A 24363-nucleotide genomic window follows, 5' to 3' on the forward strand; every position below is an offset into this window, starting at 1 on the left:
CACAATCTCCACCCTCCACCCAGTCCCTCACAATCCCCAACCTCCACTCAGTCCCTCACAATCCCCAACCTCCACTCAGTTCCTCTCAATCTCCACCCTCCACCCAGTCCCTCACAATCTCCAGCCTCCACCCAGTCCCTCCCAATCCCCAACCTCCACTCAGTCCCTCACAATCTCCACCCTCCACTCAGTCCCCCCCAACCTCCAGCCTCCACTCAGTCCCTCACAATATCCTCCCTCCACTCAGTCCCTCACGATCTCTACCCTCCACTTAGTCCCTCACAATCTCCACCCTCCACTCAGTCCCTCACAATCTCCACCCTCCACCCAGTCCCTCACAATCTCCAGCCTCCACCCAGTCCCTCCCAATCCCCAACCTCCACTCAGTCCCTCACAATCTCCACCCTCCACCCAGTCCCTCCCAATCCCCAACCTCCACTCAGTCCCTCACAATCTCCACCCTCCACTCAATCCCTCACAATCTCCACCCTCCACTCAGTCCCTCACAATCTCCACCCTCCACTCAGTCCCTCACAATCTCCAGCCTCCACTCAGTCCCTCACAATCTCCACCCTCCACCCAGTCCCTCACAATCTCCACCCTCCACTCAGTCCCTCACAATCTCCACCCTCCACTCAGTCCCTCCCAATCTCCAGCCTCCACTCAGTCCCTCCCAATCTCCTCCCTCCACTCAGTCCCTCACAATCTCCACCCAGTCCCTCATAATCTCCTCCCTCCAATCACTCCCTCACAATCTCCACCCTCCACCCAGTCCCTCACAATCTCCACCCTCCACTCAGTCCCTCCCAATCTCCAGCTTCCACTCAGTCCCTCCCAATCTCCAGCCTCCACCCAGTCCCTCCCAATCTCCAGCCTCCACCCAGTCCCTCACAATGTCTATCCTCCACCCAGTCCCTCCCAATCTCCACCCTCCACTCATTCCCTCACAATCGCCACCCTCCACTCATTCCCTCACAATCTCCACCCTCCACTCAGTCCCTCCCAATCTCCACCCTCCACTCAGTCCCTCACAATCTCCACCCTCCACTCAGTCCCTCACAATCTCCCCCCTCCACTCAGTCCCTCACAATCTCCAGCCTCCACCCAGTCCCTCACAATCTCCACCCTCCACTCAGTCCCTCACAATCCCCAACCTCCACTCAGTCCCTCACAATCTCCACCCTCCACCCAGTCCCTCACAATCTCCAGCCTCCACCCAGTCCCTCCCAATCCCCAACCTCCACTCAGTCCCTCACAATCTCCACCCTCCAACAACTCCTTTCCCAATCCCCAGCCTAAACCCAGTCCCCTCCCAATCTCCAACCTCCATCTAATCCCTCCCAATCCCCAGCCTCCAACCAGTCCCTTCCCATTCTTTCTCATTTAATGCTGGCATTTTGTCTGCTGACTAACTTCAATATACACAGTCAGCTTCCTCCTTCCCCTTCAATTATCACGCACTTCTCTCCCCCTTATTGTCATCATGTCTCACTTTCCCTCTCCCCTTTACTTTAAATTATTTTCCCCTTTCATTTCTCACCTGCACTGCTATCCGTTCTATATCTTCCTTTCCACTTCTACTTATTCTTGCCCCTCTGCTGTTACTGGCAGCCATTCACAGCCTTCCATCCTTGCCTCTCCTGTGGAGCAGTAATCGGGGCCTGTTCTGATGCTTTAGCCACCAGTCCTGTGAGGAGTGGAACTGAAGGGACAGAGGACTAATTCTTCTCAGCAAAAGGTTGATGGGGTGACGGACTGGGTCCACAAGATGCTGAGTGTTACAATGCGAGCTATCAAAAGTTGCCATGTTTGATCCGATTGTTATGAGATAAAATTGAGCCAAAATAAGGCCTTACTCTGAAGTTGTGTTTGATGAGCTTTTTTTCTGGAAGTTCATTTTGCTATACACTAAGGTTAACAGAGGTTTCACTCAGTAGGCTATTGGTCAATCGTACTCTACAGTTACTTACTTGATTACATCCAGGGTGCTCCAGAGGGAAAACAAGGCCCAAACAACATTTTTGGACTGCATCTCCTCTTGACTGGCAATGACCACAAAAAGGATTATGTTCCTCTCTGTAACCTGAAAATATAAATCAGCAATACGGACAATAAATCTGTGAGCTTTCCACTCATTGTGCTCACAGGTGAGGTTAACCCAAATGATCTGACAACTTGAAAAAAGGAAATAATTTCCTCCCAGATTCTGCTATCTATTTATTGCATCTATTCCTTTACCTGCAAATGTACAATATTGATCAGAATGACTTAAATCTGTGTGGTGATCTAACCACTGTATATATGTGTGCTTGCAGTAGGGGGATGTATGGCCGTACCTGTATTACAGGTTTCTCCGGTAAGCCCCTGCCGGCTAGCTCCGCCCACAGGGAGCAGTATAAATATTCGTAAGTTTCACTGAGATGCCATTCTACAGCTGCCGCCGGAGGAATAGAATCTCACTGTAATAAAGCCTCTCTTGTACTGCACTCGAGTCTTTGTGTACAATTGTTCTCGCCACAATCTGAAACTGTGGACAGATCATGCGGGATTGTTTCTCTGTGACAGACCAGATCAGGTTAGACTAAACTGATGTTCAACGCTAATATAAAGAATCTGTGATAAAAATTTTACTTAGAGGAACTGTTTTTTTTTTAAATTAGTTTGATTGACCTGATTTCAGCAAAAAAAATTGTTCCAAACGAGCAGCCAGGCTCGGTAACCAGAGGGCACTGGTTTGAGATAATTGACTAAAACACCAGATTGGAGATTAGGAGACCTTTTTATATGCAACGAGTTGTTGTATCTGGATTGCAATAGCTAAAAGGAAGTTAGATTCAGCAATGGCTTCCTTAAAACAACTGTTTTCTGAGCTGGCCAAGTGGAACTAATTGCATTGCTCTTTCTGAGGATCAGCATGAGGACCATGTCCTCTCTGCAGTGACAGTATGATTGGACAATATTATGTGATGACTATAATGTATTGAAATATTATGTTGATTTATTGTTATTATTTTATCACTATTACATTGATTATAATATTATATTGTATAATATTATGGGCGCGATCTACCGGCCGTGATATGCTCTCACTTGAGTGCAACGCAGCCATGGATCCTGGGAGAGCCCTCCAACAGGCTTCCCGGCAACGTTTATCTCCTGCGAGGCGTTAAAATCAGAATCCTGTCCAAAGGGGACATGACCAAACGGTGCACGCATAAGTGAGGTTTAAACCTACTTAGGCAAGCCTGCTTGCATCTACCGGCCTACCAGGATCTATCAGCCTCCCCAGTGAGACCACAGCTGGGCCCCATTCAGTACTGGTCCACACAAACATGGAATCTATTGAAGGGCCTTGGGTGGTCAGGGATAGTGCAGGGTGGCTCTCTGGCCCTCCCCCTGGGACTCAGACACGTTGGCATTGCCCAACTGGCACCTTGGCACTATCACCCTGACACAGCCAAGTTGCCTGGGTGGCATGGCCTAGGTCAGGGCCCGGATAATGGTGGGGACCAGCGCGACTCAATGGGCCCCGGGGCTGCCCGAATTCTCCGGCCCGCGATAGGCCGAAGTCCTGCCTGTTTTTTGCCAGTCCCGCCGGCGTGAATTGGAGTAGGTCCCTTACTGGCGGGACCTGGCGGCGCGGGTGGCCTCCAGAGTTCTTGGGGGGGGGGGGGGGGGATCTGACCCTGGGAGGTGCCCCCACGGTGGCCTGCCCTGTAATCGGGGCCCACCGATCCGCGGGTGGGCCTGTCCTGTGCCGTTGGGGCACTCTTTTCCTACGTGTCGGCCATGTCAGCCTCCGCAATGGCCGATGCGTAGGTGACCCCCCCCCCGCGCATGCGCGGGGATGACATCAGCAGCCGCTGACGCTCCCGCACATGCGCGTACTTTCGACAGCCGGCGGAGTTCCTTCGGCCCAGGCTGATGCAGCGCCAAAGGCCTTCCACGCCAGCCGGCGGGGTGCAAACCTCTCCGGTGCCGGCCTAGCCCCTGAAGGTGCAGAGGATTCCGCATCTTTGGGGCGGGCCGCGCCAGAGTGCTTCACGCCACTCCATCCCACCGGGACCCCGCACCGCACCGGTTACGGGAGAATCTCGCCCATTATGAACAAAGTTGCCAGATCAAGTGTCTCCCCTTGGAAATGCAGGAATTTTGTTTCTCATGAAGCCTTACCCAAGCTGAATTTATCATGTGCGCCTTCTTTAATAAATAAAACCTCAGACACAGTAGGGTCCAATGGTCATCACATTGTTCAGTCAAAGTGCCTATCTGAGGAAAGATATGGAGATGCCGGCGTTGGACTGGGGTGAGCACAGTAAAAAGTCTTACAACACCAGGTTAAAGTCCAACAGGTTTTTTCGAATCACTAGCTTTCGGAGCACTGCTCCTTCCTCAGGTAAATGAAGAGGTGAGTTCCAGAAACATATATATATATAGACAAAGTCAAAGATGCAATACGATACTTTAAATACAAGTCTTTGCAGGTAATTAATAGGTTATAGGTCCAGACGGAGCAACTGGAGAGAGGGATAATCCCAGGTTAAAGAGGTGTGAGTTGACTCAAGCCAGGACAGTTGGTAGGATTTCGGAAGCCCGGGCCAGATGGTGGGGGGGTGAATGAAATGCAACATGAATCCAAGGTCCTGGTTGAAGCCGTACTCATGTGTGCGGTACTTGGCTATAAGTTTCTGCTCGGCGATTCTGCATAGTCGCTTACCTGAAGATCAGAGGCTGAATGGCCTTGACTGCTGAAGTGTTCCCCCACTGTCAACCGGGACCTTGGTTCATGTCGCATTACATTCACCCCCAACCATCTGGCCTGGGCTTGCAAAATCCTACCAACTGTCCTGGCTTGAGACAATTCACACCTCTTTAACCTGTGATTATCCCTCTCTCCAGTTTCTCCGTCTGGACCTGTAGACTTAATTACCTGCAAAGACTTACATTCAAAGTATTGTATTGCGTCTTTGCCTTTGTCTAGATAAATGTTTCTGGAACATACCAATTCATTCACCTGAGGAAGGAGCAGTGCTCCGAAAGCTCATGATTTGAAACAAACCTGTTGGACTTTAACCTGGTGTTGTAAGACTTCTATCTGAGGAATGTCAAACAACTGGATTTAATAAAGAAACAGAAATCACAAATTCGCAGAGGGAAAGAAAGAGCTTGGTTTGCTTTCGGTTATTAATCTTACCTGGAAGAATCGTGGATGAAACGGGCTCTGTTCAACGCGAGAGAGTATGTGGATCAATTCCAGAACTGACAACAATTGGCAGAAACCCATCACAGCTCCTATGGAATGGTATGTGTCCACTAGGCTGTCTTCAATAAAACCACAAGAAATAAAATAGTCATTTTCTAGTTCCAGCGATCAGATACAGTGAAAAGTAGAGGCTCTCACATTCCCCCAAGCACTTGGGTGCAGTCACATTGACACAAGTCTGGCAGCAGACTGACTGGCTGGCTTCCCTACAAAGGATTGGCATACAAAATAGAGGGTCCTGATTTGGCAACGGGTAAAATGGACAAAACAGCACGTATTTAGGGGCAGCACGGTAGCATTGCGGATAGCACAATCGCTTCACAGCTCCAGGGTCCCAGGTTCGATTCCGGCTTGGGTCACTGTCTGTGCGGAGTCTGCACATCCTCCCCGTGTGTGCGTGGGTTTCCTCCGGGTGCTCCGGTTTCCTCCCACAGTCCAAAGATGTGCAAGTTAGGTGGATTGGACATGATAAATTGCCCTTAGTGTCCAAAAATTGCCCTTAGTGTTGGGTGGGGTTACTGGGTTATGGGGATAGGGTGGAGGTGTTAACCTTGGGTAGGGTGCTCTTTCCAGGAGCCGGTGCAGACTCGATGGGCCGAATGACCTCCTTCTGCACTGATAATTCTATGATTATGACTTGGATTGTGCCGCAGATAACTTCCCAATTCAGTGGGGTCAACCATTCTTTTATCCTACCAGATGTCTCCCACTACCTTGTCCCTACCAATACGTAGAGGGAGCCACGAATGCAGCAATAAAGCCCCTGATGGACTTCCGGTGGCGGCGATGTCTGAGTGAGCCGCACATTCGGCGGGCTCTCACTCCGGCGGGTGTTTAGGGGCTGATTCCCCGCGATAGCGGGAACACGGACCTGAAGGAAGGCGGCAGTGAAAGTGCTGAGGAGCGGGCTGCGGCACATGGAACAGCGGGAGTCCAGGAGGCAGAAGAAAAGAGAGAAAAAAGGACAGAGACAAGGACCTGAAGAAGCTTACCTGGAACCTAAGATGGCGGACACACGGACCCTGGACTCAGCAATCCAGCAGGCGCTGGATAACATGCTCCAGGTAATTAAGTCCAGTTTTGAAGCGCTGAAGCGGGACAGCTTGGACCCAATCCAGAAACCGGTGGATCAGCTGAACCAGAGGCTGGATGCGCAAGATGTTAAAGTTAAGGAGCTGGGAGAGGCGGTGGAGGAGCAGGCGGATGCGCAGACAGTTGTGGCACTAGAAGTTGACGGGCTGAAGGAGCGGCAGAGAAGACTTCTAGACAGAGTGGAGGAGCTGGAGAATAGAGCCCGCAGGAACAACCCGAGGATGGTCGGCCTCCCGGAGGGGGCTGAGGGAGCTGATGCCGCAGCGTTTGTAGCAGACCTATTGATGCAGCTGATGGGGGCTGAAGCCTTTCCTCGACCGCCGGAGCTGGAGGGGGCATACAGAGTGCAGGCGAGACCCCCCCCCCCCCCCCCCCCCCCCCGCCCAATGGTGATTAGGTTTCACAGGTTAGTGGACAAGGAGCGGGTGCTGCAGTGGGCAAAGAGCGTCAGGAGCAGCACGTGGAACAACAGTGTTCTCTGCATTTACCAGGACGTAAGCCAGGAGGTGGCTCGGCGGCGAGCAGCCTTTAAGAATGTCAAGGAGGTGCTGTTCAAGAAGCACGTGAAGTTTGGTTTGCTGTTCCCGGCTCGTTTATGGGTCACGCACCAGGGTCAACACCACTACTTCTCCGAGCCTGAAGAAGCGATGGACTTTGCGAGGGATCGGGGCTGGTCCTGAAAAGAGGCCCCACGGACGCAAATTAGGGCCCGAGGGCTACCGTGGGAAGGTACGCCGATTGGGCCTGGACTGCTGTTCAATGGTTTGCTGGGTCAAAGGTGCCAAGCGGAACATTTGGGACTCTTTCCTTTGTTCATGGACATTGGTTTGGTTTTTGTTTTGGTTTTTTCTCTTATGTTTTTGTTTTTTCCTCTTTTTTCTGTTTTTTCCTTTTTGGGCGGATTTGTATTTTTTGTGCAGCTCGCGGAGGACACTGGAGCCGGCACGGTAACGAAGGGGGGCCGGTCAGCAAGGGGGGCCAAGGACATGGGTTGGATTTTTTTTTTTGTTTTGTTGATGTCCATGCCTTCCTGTGCCAGTGAGTTTGCTCCAGTGGGTTGGAGAGGGGGATGGGGCGCCGGGGAGTGGGGAGGAGGACGGGGAAACAATGGGAATGAGACAGGAAGGCGCCGGAGTGTTGAATCACCGGGCTAGCAGATTGGCTAGTCAAGGGAGTCAGGTGGGGGGGGGGGGGGGAGATCACAGCCAGTGGATGGCAGGGGTGGGGGTATCGGGGGATGTTGTTGGGGGGGGGGGGGGGTTGTTCTGCTGACGTGGGAGGGACTTGAAATAGGCACTGGAAAGGAGATCGAGGGTGGAGGCAGCCAACAGGCGGGCCAGGAATGGCGCGACACACGGGCCGGGGGCCGGCCCGAGAAAGGCTATGGCTGACAAGCGTGGGGGGGGGGGGGGGGGTGAGTTGTGCCCCCCGACCAGGCTGATCACCTGGAACGTCAGGGGACTGAATGGGCCGGTTAAAAGGGCGCGGGTGTTCGCACACTTGCGGGCTCTGAGGGCGGACGTCATTTTGTTGCAGGAGACACATCTGAAAGTGTCTGACCAGACCAGGCTAAGGAAGGGCTGGATTAGCCATGTCTTTCACTCGGACTTGGACTCGAAGTCCAGGGGGGTGGCAATCATGATCAACAAGCGGGTGCAATTTGAGGCTGAGGGCATAGCTGCAGACAGGGGGAGCAGATACCTGATGGTACGGGGCAGACTGGAGGGGAGAAGAGTGGTGCTGGTGAATATATATGCCCCGAACTGGGATGACGTGGACTTCATTAAAAGAGTGCTGGGGAAGATCCCGGACTTGGATTCTCGCAGGCTAATAATGGGAGGGGACTTTAACATGGTCCTTGACCCGGCTTTGGATCGGTCGTGTCCCAGAACGGGTAGACTCCCAGCAATGGCAAGGGAGCTGAAAGGATTTATGGAGCAAATGGGGGCAGTGGACCCCTGGAGAGCCAGCCAGCCGACAGGAAGGGGCTACTCGTTTTACTCGCACGTCCATAAAGTATATTCCAGGATAGATTTCTTTGTACTAAGCAGGGGTTGTATAGTGGAGGTAAAGAACAAGGAATATTCGGCAATTACTATCTCAGACCATGCCCCGCATTGGGTAGACCTGCAGATCGGGGGAGCGAGCTACCAACGCCCGCAATGGAGGCTAGATGTGGGACTGCTGTCGGAGGAGGGGATCTGTGAGAGGCTTCGGAGGTGTATGCAAAATTACCTGCAGGTGAATGACACGGGGGAGGTCTCAGCGGCGACCCTGTGGGAGGCGCTAAAGGCAGTAGTGCGGGAGGAGCTGATTTCAATTGGGGCCCACAGAGCCAAGGCAGACCGGGAAGAGATGGATAGATTGGTCAGGGAAATGGGTCGGATAGATGAAGAGCACGCGGAGTCCCCGGGGGAGGTTTTACTCAGGGAGAGGCAGAGACTACAGGCAGAACTGGGGGCACTATCCACGAGTAGGGCCGTGGAACAGCTTAGGAAGGCGAGGGGCGTGGTGTACGAGCATGGGGAAAAGGCTAGCAGGCTGTTAGCGCAGCAACTCAGGAGGAGGGAGGCGGCCAGGGAAATAAGTGGAGTGATGGATGGGGAGGGGCACAAAGTGGAAGACCCGGCAGGATTGAATAGGGTATTCCGGGACTTCTATCGCAAGCTGTATACTTCGGAGCCGCCGGAAGAACCGGAGGAGATGAAAAGGTTACTGCACGGGTTAACATTCCCAACAGTAGGTGGGGGGCGAGTGGATGAGCTGGGGACCCCGATTAGAGTGGAGGAGGTATTGGGGGGCCTAAAGGCCATGCAGTCGGGGAAGTCCCCGGGGCCGGATGGATACCCAGTAGAGTTCTATAGGAAGTTTTCTGAGCTGGTGGGACCGGTCTTGGCGAGGGTTTTCAATGAGGCAAGGGACAGAGGGACCCTGCCGCCGACAATGACGCAAGCCACTATATCACTGATATTGAAGCGGGGTAAAGACCCGGAGGCGTGCGGGTCCTGCAGGCCAATCTCCCTGATTAATGTTGACGCCAAGCTCCTGGCAAAGGTACTGGCGGTTAGAATGGAGGACTGCGTACCGGAGGTGATTGTGGAGGACCAAACTGGGTTCGTGAAAGGTAGGCAGCTGGCGGCCAACCTGAGACGATTACTTAATGTGATAATGATGCCCCTGGCGGGCAGGGAGGTGGAGGTAGTGGTGGCGATGGACGCCGAGAAGGCCTTTGACCGGGTGGAGTGGGACTATCTATGGGAGGTGCTCGGACGATTGGGTTCGGGGAGGGACTGGTGGATTGGATCAAATTATTATATCAGGCCCCGAAGGCAAGCGTCAGGACTAACAGAGAAGTGTCGGAGTACTTTAGGCTGTACCGAGGGACCAGACAGGGCTGCCCACTCTCCCCGCTGCTGTTTGCACTGGCCATAGAGCCGCTGGCGATTGCACTGAGAGCCGCAGAAGGATGGAAGGGGAGGGTGAGGGGCGGGGTAGAACTCTTTATGCAGACGACCTGCTCCTGTACGTGTTGGACCCAGTGGCCGGGATGGGAAGTATACTGGGAATGTTGAGGAAATTCGGCCAGTTTTCAGGATACAAATTAAATACGGCCAAGAGTGAAATGTTTGTGGTACAGGCAAGGGGCCAGGAGAACAGATTGAGGGGGCTACCGTTTAGGCTGGTTGAGGAACATTTCTGGTATTTGGGAATCCAGGTGGCATGAGACTGGGGCAGGCTGCACAAGTTAAATTTAGCCAGGGTGGTGGAGCAAATGAAGGGAGAGTTTCGGAGATGGGATGCACTCCCGCTGTTGCTGGCAGGGAGGGTGCAGACTGTAAAGATGACAATCCTCCCTAGATTTCTGTTTGTTTTTCAGTGCCTCCCGATCTTTGTCCCACAGTCCTTCTTCAAAAGAGTTAACAGGATGATCATGAGCTTTGTCTGGGCGGGAAAATCCCCGCGGGTGAAGAAGGCGATGTTGGAGAAGAACCGCAGCGAGGGAGGGCTGGCTTTGCCGAGTCTGATTAATTATTACTGGGCGGCCAACATCGCTATGATAAGGAAGTGGATGGTGGGTACGGGGTCTATCTGGGAGCGGGTGGAGGCGGCTTCGTGCAGGGGCTCCAGCTTGGCAGCCCTGGTCACGGCTACTCTACCGCTGCCGCCGGCCAGTTACTCCACCAGCCCGGTAGTGGTGGCAACCCTGCGGCTATGGGGCCAGTGGAGCAGGCATGTAGGGGAGACGGGGGCGTCGGTTTGGGCGCCAATTTGCGACAACCATTGGTTTGCCCCCGGGAGTATGGATGGGGGGTTTCGAGCATGGCGGCGGGCGGGGGTGGGAAGGGTGGGTGATATGTTCCTGGAAGGGAGCTTTGTGAGTTTGAGGTAAGGGGAAATGATTTTAGGTACCTACAGTTGCGGGACTTTGTTCGTAGACAGGTCCCATCTTTCCCACGCCTCCCGCCAATGGGGATCCAAGACAGATTAGTTTCTAGGGGGGAAGAAGGGGAGGGTAGAGTCTCTGATATTTATAAGGTGCTCATGAGGGAGGAAGGGTCCCAGACGGAGGAACTGAAACTTAAATGGGAGGAGGAACTAGGCGGGGAAATGGCGGACGGGCTGTGGGCAGAGGCCCTGAGTAGCGTAAATTCGACCGCGACATGTGCCAGGCTCGGGCTGATTCAATTTAAGGTCGTTCACCGGGCCCACATGACGGTGGCTCGGATGAGCAAATTCTTTGGGATAGAGGACAAATGCGCTAGGTGCGCGGGAGGACCAGCGAATCACATTCACATGTTTTGGGCATGACCTAAGCTTAGGGGGTACTGGGAGGGATTTGCGGGTGTCATGTCCCGGGTGCTAAAAACAAGGGTGGCGATGGGTCCAGGGGTGGCAATTTTTGGGGTTTCGGAAGACCCGGGAGTCCAGGGGGAGAAAGAGGCCGATGCTTTGGCCTTTGCTTCCCTGATAGCCTGGCGACGAATACTATTGGCGTGGAGGGACTCAAAGCCCCCGAAGACTGAGTTGTGGCTTGCGGACATGTCGAGTTTCCTGGGTATGGAAAAAATTAAGTTTGCCTTGAGGGGATCTGTACAGGGTTTCGCCCGGAGGTGGCAACCATTTATTGACTTCTTTACGGGAGTGTGAGCATCAGCAAAGGGGGGGGGGGGGGGGGGGGAAGAGTAGAGTAGGATGGATAAAATGGCGGGTAGTACCGGTGGGAGAGGAGCGGGCTTGTGCAGTATGTTACGATTGAAGTATTGAATGTACGTGGATGTTTGCACATTTTTGCCTTTTTTGCTTTCTTTCTGTTGATGCCTGTAACTGTTTACAAAGCCAAAAACTACCTCAATAAAATTGTTTATTAAAAAAAAATAAAGCCCCTGATGTCCTTTGAATAGGAACTTCATATCTCATGATCGTTGCACAATTAGATCTTCAATCCCTAACAGTTCCTTCAGCGTCACTGGGTTAAAATCCAGGAACTCCTTTCCGAGCGCACTGTACCTATGCAGCACAGGGACTGCAGCGGTTCAAGATGACAGCACACCACTACCTTCTCAAGGGCAATTGGGGATGGACACCAAATGTTGGTCTAGCCAACGGCACCCACATCCCGTGAACGAATTTGTTGAGACAGACATTTAAAAACAGGTGACATCTTCCGAGCTGTATTAATCTCAATTTCCTACACCAATCGGCTTTCATTCTTGATTTATTCAATAAATTGATGGCAACAGGAGATCCTCTCAGAACCCCAACACTGAAGCATTATGGTAGATAGAAACAATCTAAGATCAAATAAGTCTTTGAAATTTGGTCCCCATTCCTAGTTCATTGGGCACATCAATTCTGGAGACACCGATGCCTCACCCAAATGGCATCATTGTTAAAGCCCTGATGGCATGACCAAAACCCAGCATAGTAAGTGATAGTTACTGTTAGTATCAAAGACCATGTCCAGAGACATTCAACTGTCCCAGCTGCTACCATGCAATGGATGTCCATGTGACGCAGTAGATTTCCCTTCTTATTGTCAAATATTCAAACTTGCTTTTAGATGTGCTTCGAGTGTCTGTAGTTCAGCTGTTGATGTGTTTCCAAAGGACCCTCACTGAAGTAAAGTTGTATGTTTAGCAGTGAGGATCCTACTCACCTAATCCGAAAGTGCCGACAATTGATGCTGAACGCTAAAAGTGAAAGATTGTTCCATTCTCCGACATAATTACTCACACTGAACACCTCCTTCTCTGATTTTGTTTTATTGTAAAAGTATTTTCATGAATTACAAAAGCCTCACTCTGAATTTTAACCAGAAGGGAGGGCTACGGCGTGTGGTGTGCATTTACTCTCCCTGCCGAATCCAAAGTAAACCATTTTAAGTATTTACCTTCAACTAATTCATCTGCTTTTTCTGGCCACGGAGACCTGCTATTTTCAGGTTGCTCCCGATCCCAAGGCAATCCCACTTCTACTTAGATCAATATCGGAGAAAAGTTAATTCAGTGGTATGACGCTAGAACTGGGGACCTTGATGAATGGTCCCTGACACAAGGGGGATTCAGTTCCAGGCCTTCCTTATGGGGCCCGGACGAGAAAATCTTCAGCATTTACCTTTGGGATTTGGGAATCAGGATCTCCTGCCTTGGATCAGCAGTTGACAGCTGAAAGATCACTTCCATTTAAATTTAAGTGATGTCATTAGGCTGCTACTTGGAAAACTAATCAGGCTACCAACTGCCATTTATGGTAATGGCCTGATATCAGTATCTTCAAATTTGAAGAACACGATTGGTGTTGAGTCATGATTGAGTAGCTTGGATACTTTAATCCCCATCCCCATCCCACTGGATGGGTGGCAGAAGGTCAGGGGAGGAGGGATTAAAATTGAGGCCTCAGAGTCTGACAAGAGAGAACCCCCTCTGGTGCAAGTGATTGGAGTGCAGAGCATCACAAAGCTGAAGGCTTTTCAGCCTTTTCAGCCTCATGCATTGAGGGACCCAACATGTCGAGGAAATGTTCCAAGCTCTGGGAGCAACTACTAATAAACTGATTGCTTTGGAATGGATATTTAGGAATACAGCAGCTAAAAGCCTTAAAAAGCATTGGGAGAAAAACACCTTGGGCAGAATTATCCAGCAGGAACTCAGCATTCTGCTGGATAAGCACTCAGATCAGCACACCATCGCCGTAGTCATGAATGGGATTCTTCAGTGGCTGGGCAAGAGCGGGACAAGACACCTCGAACTCCCTCCTGATGTCCCTTCTCCTCAAGAATTCAGGAAGGGGCCCTCAAGCACCAACAAGCAGAATGGGGAGCTTCCACCCAGAACTCTCCAAGGGTGTTGAACTGCTCCAAATCCCCTCCACCCCCAGTAACTCCAGCCACTCAGGCAAAGCAGGGTAAACCCGATCCATAGCAGGGGACCGTTATCAGGCCTGTTTTCTGAGATTGGCGGGTGCCCTGTGGAGGCCCACGGCCTGATATCGGTCTCCTGCTATGGATCAGGTTCACCCTCCTCAGCTTGAGTCAGCAGGCAGCCTCCACTTCTGCTGTGGATGTCAGGGATGTAAGAAGCATAGCTGTAAGGTCAGAAAAACTAAGAAGTACTGAGAGTGCAATGGTGCCACAGGTGCTCACTAACTGTAAATACTTTGCACATGAGTGGAACATATTTTTCTTTTTGCCTCAAAGTCTCAGGGAGTGAATGGATCTCTTTTGTGATGCAATTCCAAGGTCATACCTGTGTAACAGATCAACACCTCCAACCCTGTCCTCAAGTATCTCCCAATTTGGGTGTCTCATTCAATTTCAACTCAGTCAGCCGCCTGCATGTGCACAGAAACTACATGAACAAAGCCAATATAATGTTTGTCAGGTTTGGGTTTTGGTTACAGTTCAAGTAATAATCAAGAACCTTAGGTATTCATGGTGGCCTGCAGCGTGATGTCGTGACCGTATTCAGGGCTAAACATTACCCCTATAATAGTTCACACTCTCCACCTGCATGATGCACAGCAATGAGCTTAGCTTGCACTTGCTGACTCTTGAAATTTCTGCTAGACAGCTATGGCCATGTGATGTTATAGGTGTTTGTCAATTGTGCGAATGACTCAAAACATACCAGCTTCCAGGTACCTCACATAAACCTGCATAATCGGCTTTCAGTGGTCACAGGCCAGATGCACATTGAGATAGTGGAAGCTTTTGCTCTTGATAAATCTTACTGGCTGCTGCCAATGAGCTCTTAAGGCCACATGTGTGTACGTCGATGGCACCCTGCACATAGAACATAGATCAGTACAGCACAGAACAGGCCCTTCGGCCCTCGATGTTGTGCCGAGCATTGTCTGAATGTAGGAATCTGCAGCTTGCTGTAGGTCTCATTGCTTCGGCAGCCTGACTGGCTTCACCTGGGGAAAACTGGAATTGAAAAGGGCCTTACACATTTTGAGGGTGGAGGAATGCAATTTTCCACAGAGAGTCCCAGTGGAGGTCTGGAATGATCCTCTTCCAAAGAAGTTGAGTGTGGTGTTCACCTTTTGAGCCACTGGCAATAGGTGGCCTCCCAGTCCCTGTGGCAAAAGCCTCTCGAACAATGTGGCAGATGTGAGTCATCACATCCTTTGACAACTGAAGGTGTCTTCGGCACTGTCTCTCATTCATCTCCATATATGGGAAGCGTCTTCAGAATATCCTGGGTCACAACAAATGTCTCCATCAAATTGGTCTCTCCTCCTCAGCTTCTGGGTCTTTATGAGGCCCCATTGGCCCATATTCCTCAAGGTAAGGCTGTTCCCTGGAGCCTGCCAGATGCCAACAGGCCCTTCTCCTCCTCAGTTGCATCAAAGCCATCAAGAAGGATGCATTGCATTCTGCACTTCTCTTTGTTCCTATGTAACTGGAGATGTCCCAGGAATTCAGCATCAGGAGCACTTTGCCACAATCCTAGATTCAGTGCTGCAAGCTCTTAATAACCTATCCAGGTCAGGGAAGGTGAACAGATTCACATATCCACCTACATGCTGATGTGCACATCATCACACCCCCTCACTTTACTCCAACACTTCACTTCTCACATCTAATGACTTTACAAGCACAGCAATCCTTTTTCCGTGAACTTCCTCACATAACCATATCAATCCGCCACAGGAATTCACCCTGATCCTTACGTCAATTGGTCTCTCCTTGATAGACATCTTCACCAAAGGCATCGATCAGGTGAGCGCGTGACATTAAATTCACTTTCCTATATCACAGGAGAAAAGAGTACAGGACACTAGAGAGGATAGATCTAAAGAGGAGGGGCATCCATAGATTTCACGGAGGAGAAAGCAATGGTGGTTATTGCTGTCCCTATTCATCGGGGATGGAGAGATGGGGACCTGCCAGTAACCTGATGCCAGAATCAAATATAATTCATACAATCAACTTACAGCTCAACAAGGGGCCCAATGGCCAATTGTGACACTGCCACCAAAAGGAAGTTATACAGGTGAATCTCACATGTCATACAGCACTCAGTCATGTAGACTTGATTTTAGCAGTCAGTGAAAGCTGATCATCTTCATCATGATACGTTGTAACATTCTTACCTTGCCAGTACTAATATTTTTTTAACTACGCTAGGACTTCCATGCAACAGGCCTCCACGGACTTGCCAATGATGAATCTTCAAAGGGGATGATTTCTTCTCAGGGTCCACCATCACATGACTCCAGCTTACCATCTACCAGCTCAGATATTCACACATTGGTGGGACCAGTTGATAGATAGTTGGACTTTTTGGCTTAGCAAGAGAACAGCATAGACATTTCACCTCTGAGGGCACAGCCATCTTCATGCTCTACTCAGCTGCGCACAAATGGTGTAACCGGCAGGCTACTGATGAAGAGGATATATCATTGAGGAAGAGCAGAAGTTTCACAATGTACTGACAGGTATCCGAAGCACTATGTCCAGCATTGGGAAAGTTCACCCCAAGCATGAGTGGGTTGATGTCACAGGGCATTGTGACAACAGGCGCGATTCAGCGACAACGTTGTACCCGGCGCGGATCCGGGCTCAACGGGTGAATCGCACGAGGGTCTCAAATCGGGATCCGCACCGGGCCGATGGCGAGTCACCCGATTTGCTCTGCCTGAAGCAGTCCAGATATCGTCCTCACTGGGCGAGATTCAAATCTGCATATTTAAATGAACAATTCAGTTCATTCACAAGTCCCTGGGGAGTCAACGGCCACATCTGTGAGACCTTGCCAGGGTGCTGGTTTCCCCAAATGTGGACCAGGCATAACGGCAGCATTGGGGGGGGGGGGGGAGACGTTCCCAGGGGCCTCGACAAGATTACGGAGGTATGGAGGCAGGTACAAAAAGTGAGGGTGGGTGCTGAAAGGGGGGAAGGGGGGGGGGGGGGGGGGGGGGGTCGTGTTGAGATCAGGGCTACCATTCAAAATGGTGCCCTGATCTCAGCAGGAAATCAACTAAAGTGTGGCCCTGGCCCAAAAAAACAGCAATGAGCCAATGTATAGCGGGGTGAATTTTAGCGCTGTAGCCGCTGAGAAACACCCTGCAAAACATGCCCAAAAGCGGACGTTTAACTTTTATCCACTGAATCGCGTCCAAAGACTTCCTGCACGGATAGAACACCCAACTGCATGGCATATCAAACAGGGCAATCAAATGAGTCTGTGCAGGCCAATCATGACAGCGCAGATTCTTGAGCCTAATGTAGTGTCTGAAGCCTTATGTTTGAAGAATGTATGAGAATACATTTGCTTTCAGTAAATGGCCTCTGCAGAAAGCAAACTCTGCAGGAAGCATCCCCAATATTCGATGTGAGAAAACCCTGGCGGGCACATATAGTAAGACAGTCCTTACCTTCACCAAATGTTAAGAACCTGGCAGTTATGTTTGTAGAAATCCAGGAGTATCCACAGAACTGTATCAGATTGTACGTGAAAAGGTACAAGGTCTTCAACTTATATCTGTGAAAAAGAAAATAAAACCAGTTTCAAGCTGCTTTTAAAATGGGCATTATTGACTCGCTTAGCAAAATCTAACTGGAGAATAGAGCAGTGAAGGTTAGGTGATGCTTCTTCATGCTGGCAGATAACAATTAGGGCAATATAACATTTGAGGGAGTTAAATGATTCTTTCACAGTAATAAATGGTGCTGTAACCTGCAAGGCTACGGACCAGGTGCTGGAAAATGGGATTAAAATGAGCGGCTAGTTTCTTTATTCCCTGTTTTTGGCCGGCGGAGATATGATGGGCTGAATGGCCTCCTTCTGCACCGTTAGTTTTCTGTGGTTCTGATAAAAAAGACCTAAAAACATTGATGTTGATTTCTCTTGATGTCTTTTTTAATTATCATTTACATTTTTGTCACTTTTTGGCCTCATGATAGGGACTGCCACCAGGCTTCAATTAAAAGAATGGAATTGTTTCAGCCATTTATATACTCACAAATGCCACTTCAAACCACATGCCTCTCTCTACAATTGTAACGGTCTTGACACTTTTCTAATACTGTCACTTTGGATCACTGACCCAATGAGTCAGCCAAAAGTACTGACTGTCCACATCTAATTAGAATAGGAGTGATCAAATGGTATTCCAGATTGTAATGTGAATTCCTGGGCGCTTGGTTATAAATCCAAAGACTCCTTAAGTGGAGCAAATGGCTCATCCTTCAACTTCACCTTATTTTCCTCTGTTTATAAGAATTCCAGAAACGCGAGATCAGTCAATTGTAGGCTACTCTTGCAATAAATCTCCACACAGATTGTGTCTGCGCTTTTAGTTGGCACCTGTTGTAGTTTCCATGGTGATAACAACAAACAGCAAATAACAATGAAAAAGAAAACCCAAAGGAATAAAACAGTGCATTGAAGACATTAATGAGAATTGGAAGCCGGTCAAATTGTATCATGTTTTCCCTATTATGCTTAAAAAGTAAATAATTGAAGTTCCAACAAAGGTTTTGTGAAACACATTTCCTATCCAAAAAAAATTCCATTCAGTCAAAACACAATAAATCCTGTAATAGGTTTTTGATGATTCTCAATTGATGATTTGTATTATGTAGTGAGTTGTGCTTTGCTCAAATAGCAATGTGTTTTCATTGCATTCTAAGCTTTATGTGTGTTCAGGATCTCTGTATGCCTAGAGTCCAATACTTGAAGATAGTTTTGATCTCTGACTGCCTAAAGGAGTCTGATTTTGACACACTTTCCCATCTGGACTATCATTCTCCTGCGAGGGCCTAAGAGGGTAATTATTTAATTCCTGTGCCACATTCGAGTGAGCTCAAAGCTGCAAGTTGATTTCTTACAACTACATACCTGTGGCAGCATGAATACATTTCATAACAGTTTAAGAACAAGTGGAAAATGAAAATTGCTGCTTCTCTCAAAGAGTCACCATTGCACACCAGTCATTCATTTTTGAGGGTGTAATTCAGTTCGTACACATGCACATTGTTTAGAGGTGTCGCAAAATGTACACTACATGACTTTCTAGTGGCATGCGTACTCTAAACACATTAGATCAAGCTAGATCCTAAAAGACAAATTGAATGATAAGTTAATGTTGCTTTTATGGAGTGAGTTCCCAGTGACAATGAAGGAACAGCATTATATTTCCAAGTCAGGATGGTGTTTCGTTTGGAAGAGAACTTGAAGGTGGTGGTGTTCCCATGCCCTTGTCCTACTGTGTGGTAGTGCTTGCGGGTTTGGAAGGTGCTGTTGAAGGAGTCTTGGTGAGTTGTTGCAGTTCATCTTGTAAATGGATACAAACTGCTGCCACTGTGCGTTGGTGATGGAGGGAGTGAATGTTTAAGGTGGTGGCTGGAGTGCCAATCAAGCGAGCAGCTTTGTCCTGGATGGTGGTGAGCTTCTTGAATACTGTTGGAGCTGCACTCACCCAGGCAAATAGGCAGTATTCCATCACACTCCTGACATGTGCCTCGTAAATGGTGGACAGGCTTTGGCGAGTCAGGAGGGGAGTTACTCGCCTCATTATTCACAGCCTCTGACCTGCTCTTCTGGCCATAATATTTATGGGGTGGAACCTTGAGCTGCCAGGACCAGGAAGCTTGGTGGGTGGGGGAACTTAATATTTAAGGAGGCAAAGTCAGCTTCCTTTTTTTAAAAAAAAGTATTTTTATTGGCATTTCAATTTTACATGGTGAAACTTTTGCATCCAATATTTTCATTTTATACATTTCTTATGTACGTACAATCTTTCTTGGTATATCTTCTCGCCACCCCCATTCCCCTCTCCCTACCTCCCCCTCCCTGACCCCTCCTTGGTATCCCACTCTTCCACTCTGGGTGTTCTATCACTGAGCTCTTGTACTTCCCCCACTTTTCCTCCCCCCCTTCCTTCTGTGTTTTTTGTTGCAGGCCTTGTGGGTTCGGGGAGGAGGGCTTTCTGTCCCCTCTCCCCCCCCCCCCCCCTCCCCCCCCCCTCCCCCCCCCGCCCCCCTTCCATGCTTCTTCCTGTGGTTCCCCTAGATTTCCTCCTCATTTCCTCCTCCCTTCCCCTTTTGTACCTCTTAGCGTTGTATGTTTTTGTCTGTTCTCTCCCGTCTTTCCCTCTTCCCTCTTTCCCTAGTTGCTGTTGGCCTCAAACAGCTCTTGGAACAGGCCGACGAATTGTCCCCATGCTTTGAGGAAGCCTTCCCCCCGACTCTGGTGTACTTGGCCTTCTCCAGATGGAGAAATTTCGGCAGGTCTTCCAGCCAGTCTGCAGCTGTGGGTGGTGCTGCTGATCGGCAGCCGATCAGGATTCTCTGGCGTGCGATTAGGGAAGCGAAAGCAAGGGCGTCGGCCCCCTTCCCCATGTGCAGCTCTGGCTGTTGTGATAGCCCGGAGACTGTCACTCTCGGGCATGGCTCTTCCTGATGGTGGGATTTAACTAAGGGATTAAGTTCTCAGAAGTTTGAAGGCAGCAAGCATCAGGAAGTCCCTTTGCATACATCAGCATTTCATGTGTGCTCATTAAAAGGCAGTATCATCAGATTATTTTTAGAAACATTTTATTGAGGCATTTAGAATTTTAACATTTTAACATATTAACATTCTAAATAACACACGCAAAAACACCACAGTAACATACCAAACGTCCCCCCGCCCTAACTTCTAGCTACCCAATTATTAGATTCCTTGCCCTTATTCTCCACTTCCATGCCTCCCCTTCCCCCACCAGCTCCCCCGCCCCACCTTCTGCTGACGGTCAGTTTTCGATGAATGGCTGCCACCTCCGAGCGAACCCCTGTATTGAACCCTTTAAAGCGAACTTAATCTTCTCTAGCCTGAGAAACTCTGCCATGTCACTGACCCACATCCCTGACTTTGGAGGCTCTGAGTCCCTCCATTCCAGCAAAATCCATCTCTAGGCCACCAGGGAGGCAAAGGCCAAAACGTCAGCCTTTCTCCCTCCTGGGCTGCCGTATCTTCCGACACTCCAAATATTGCCACCTCTGGACTCGGAGTCACCCTCCCTTCTACCTCTGATATTTTTAAAAATAAATTTAGAGTACCCAATTCATTTTTTCCAATTAAGGGACAATTATGTGTGGCCAATCTACCTAACCTGCACATCTTTGGGTTGTGGGGGTGAAACCCACGCAGACATGGAGAGAATGTGCAAACTCCACGCAGACGGTGACCCAAGGCCGGGACACGAACCCGGGTCCTCAGCGCCGTAGTCCCAGCACCACATGCCGCCCTCAGGACCGCTGACATGACATCTGCGAATCCCTGACAAAGTCCCCACAGCTTTGGACATGCCCAAACATGATTCACCGGACTTCCCCCGCACCTCCCACAGCTGTCCTCCACCTCCTCAAAAAACCTACTCATCCGGGCCACAGTCATATGAGCCCTGTGGACCACTTTGTACTGGATCAGGCTAAGCCTGGCACACGATGAGATTGCACTGATTCTTTTCAGGGCCTTCTCCCATAGCCCGACTTCCATCTCCTCACCCAACGCTTCGTTCCACTTCCTCGTCACCTTCCCACTCCATCAATCGCTTATATATTTACAAGACCCTCCTCTCCCTAACCCCACCTTATCCTGTAGTCCCCTTAGAGGGAGGCGAGGGAAGCTTGGAACCTGCCTCCGGACCAAGTCCCGTACCTGCAGGTACCGAAATCCGTTCCCACCCGGAAACCCAAACTCCTCCTCTAACTCTTCCAGGCTCAGGAAACCCTCCTCAATGAAGAGATCCCCAAATCTCTCAATCCCTGCCCGCTGCCACCTCCTAAAGCCCCAATCCAGCCCCCTCGGAGTGAATCGGCGATTGTCACAGATCGGTGACCACACCGACTCCCCCCCTCCAATCTCATGTGCTGCCTCCATTGCCCCCACACTTTCAGGGCTGCCACTACCACTGGGCTTGTGGAGTACTGAGCTGGCGAGAACGGCAGAGGTGACGATAACAGAGCCTCCAGACTCGTGCCTTTACAAGACGCCGCCTCTACCCACTCCCACACTGACTCCTCCCCCACTACCCACTTCCTAACCATTGAAATATTAGCCGCCCAGTAGTAATTAATAAAGTTCGGAAGGGCCAGGCCTCCCTCCCCGCGTCCCCGCTCAAGAAGGACCTTCTTCATCCTCGGGGCTTTCCCAGCCCATATAAAACCCGAGATCACCGCGTTCATTTTCCTAAAAAATGCCTTGGGGATAAAGATTGGAAGACACTGAAACGTGAACAGCAATCTCGAGAGGACTGGCATTTTCATAGTCTGCACCCTCCCCGCTAATGACAGTGGGAGCACGTCCCACCTGCAGAAGTCCCCTTTATTTGCTCAATCACCCTGCCCAAATTTAATTTATGAAGCTGACCCCAGTACCTTGCCACCTGAATCCCCAGATACCTAAAACTCTTTCCCACCACTTTGAACAGCATCTCCCTCAGTCTCCTCTCCTGGCCCCTTGCCTGGATCGCAATGACCTCGCTCTTGCTCATGTTTAGTTTGCAGCCTGAGAAGCGACCAAATTCCTCCAGTATTCCCATAATTCCTGCGATTCCCCCCAACGGGTCTGTTATATACAGGAGCAAATCGACTGCATAGAGTGAGACCCTATGCTCCACCCCCCTCCCCCGCCTCACACTATCCCCCGTCAAATGTTCAATGCCCTCAGCGCCACTACCAAAGGCTCTATGGACATCCCACAGGTACCTCCACTTCACCCGATCAAAGGCCTTCTCTGCATCCATGGCCACACCACCTCAACCTTACGCCACTCTGCAGGCATCATTATCACATTTAGGGGCCCTTCTGGTCCTTGCCTATTACCTCCAGGACACAATCCTCTACACGCATGGCCAAGATCTTTGCCAGCAATTTAGCATCCACATTCAACGGGGAGATTGGTCTATATGAAACTCTCTGGATCCTTATCCCGCTTCAAAATAAGGGAGATTGATGCCTGCAATAACATTGGGGGGAGCACTCCCAGCTCCTTAGACTCATTAAAAGCCTTAGGAAACCAGAAAACATTTTATAAAACTCAACAAGGTATCCGTCAGGTCCCAGGGCCTTACCCGATTGCATTGTCCCCAACTCGCATATAACCTCCCCAAGCCCAACTGGGGCTCCCAAACCCTCCACCAACTCCTCATCTATCCTTGGGAACACCAACCCCCCTGGGAATCGCTTCATACCCTCCTCCCCTACTGGGGGTTCCGATTTATATAATCTACTGTAAAACTCCCGAAACACATCTCGCCTCCTCCTGTTTCGTCAGCTGGTGCACCAGCATCCTGCTGGCTTTTTCCCCATATTAATACACCGCCCCCTTCACCCTCCTCAGCTGTCCCTCCGCCTTACCTGTGGACAGAAGCCCAAATTCTAGCTGCAGTGTCTGACACTCCTTCAGAAAGCCCATCATCTGGAGACTCTGCATTCCTCCTGTGCACCTGTAAAATTTTGCCTACCAGTCTGTCCAACTCTGCCCGCTCAGTCTTCTCCTTATGTGCCCGAATTGAGATGAGTTTCCCTCCTAATCTCCACCTTCAGTGCCTCCCACAGCTCCCCCGCTGAAACCTCACCTGTGTCACTGATCTTTACATATCCCCGAATGGCCTCCCTCACCCGCTTGCACACCTTCTCCTCCACCAACAGCCCCACATCCAACCTCCCTTGTGGCCGCTGGGCCTTTCCTTTATTGACTTGCAGGTCTACCCATTGTGGGTCGTGGTCTGACACCACAATTGCAGAATATTCAGCATCCACCACCTCAGCCAGCAGCGTTTTGACCAACACAAAGAAGTCTAGCCAGGAATATACCATATGTACATGGGAGTAGAATGAAAACTCCTTACTCCTTGACATTCCAAATCTCTACAAATCCATCCCCTCCATGCGCTCTATAAACCCCCGCAGTTCCTTTGCCGTAGCTGATACCTTCCCAGACCTAGAACTCGACCAATCCAGCCTCGGATCCAGGACCGTGTTGATATCTTCCCCCATAATCAGTCGATATGAATATAGGTCTGGGATCTTCCCCAGCACCCGTCTGACAAACTCAACATCATCCCAATTTGGGGCATACATATTTACCAATACCACGGCCATTCCCTCCAGCTTCCCAGTAACCATAACATATCTACCCCCTGGATCCGCCTCGGTCTTCCCCACCTCGAACGCCACTCGCTTATTAACCAAGATTGCCACCCCCCTTGTTTTAAAGTCTAATCCCGAATGAAACACCTGTCCAACCCATCCCTTCCTCAACCTAATCTGATCCCCCACCTTCAAATGTGTCTCCTGCAACATGGCCACATCCTTCAGTTGCCTCAAGAGCGTGAACACACGGGCCTTTTTGACTGGTCCATTCAGTCCCCGAATGTTACATGTGACCAGCTTGGTCGGGGGGGGCGCAGCCACCCCCCTCCCCCCACTGATCAACCATAACCTCTCCTAGGCCAGTCTTCGGCCCATGAGTTTCATCAGATTTAAGTGCACCTTTCAAATTAAGTTTTCTGCG

The 24363-nt window shown here is 50.2% G+C and overlaps 1 protein-coding gene across 1 annotated transcript in view; it reads right to left on the reverse strand.

Annotated features, from left to right (window-relative positions):
* The window catches only part of hacd4 (3-hydroxyacyl-CoA dehydratase 4), a 95661-nt gene that overhangs the window by 25594 nt on the left and 45704 nt on the right, over nt 1-24363 (reverse strand). The window contains exons 2-4 of the mRNA XM_038804630.1: nt 17237-17343; nt 5195-5322; nt 1971-2083 (exon numbers count right to left, since the gene is read on the reverse strand). Coding sequence (XP_038660558.1) covers nt 1971-2083; nt 5195-5322; nt 17237-17343 — 348 coding nt within the window. The remainder of the gene's footprint in view (nt 1-1970; nt 2084-5194; nt 5323-17236; nt 17344-24363) is intronic.

This window comes from Scyliorhinus canicula, chromosome 8 (assembly GCF_902713615.1).
Source record: "Scyliorhinus canicula chromosome 8, sScyCan1.1, whole genome shotgun sequence".
Classification (NCBI taxonomy): domain Eukaryota; kingdom Metazoa; phylum Chordata; class Chondrichthyes; order Carcharhiniformes; family Scyliorhinidae; genus Scyliorhinus; species Scyliorhinus canicula.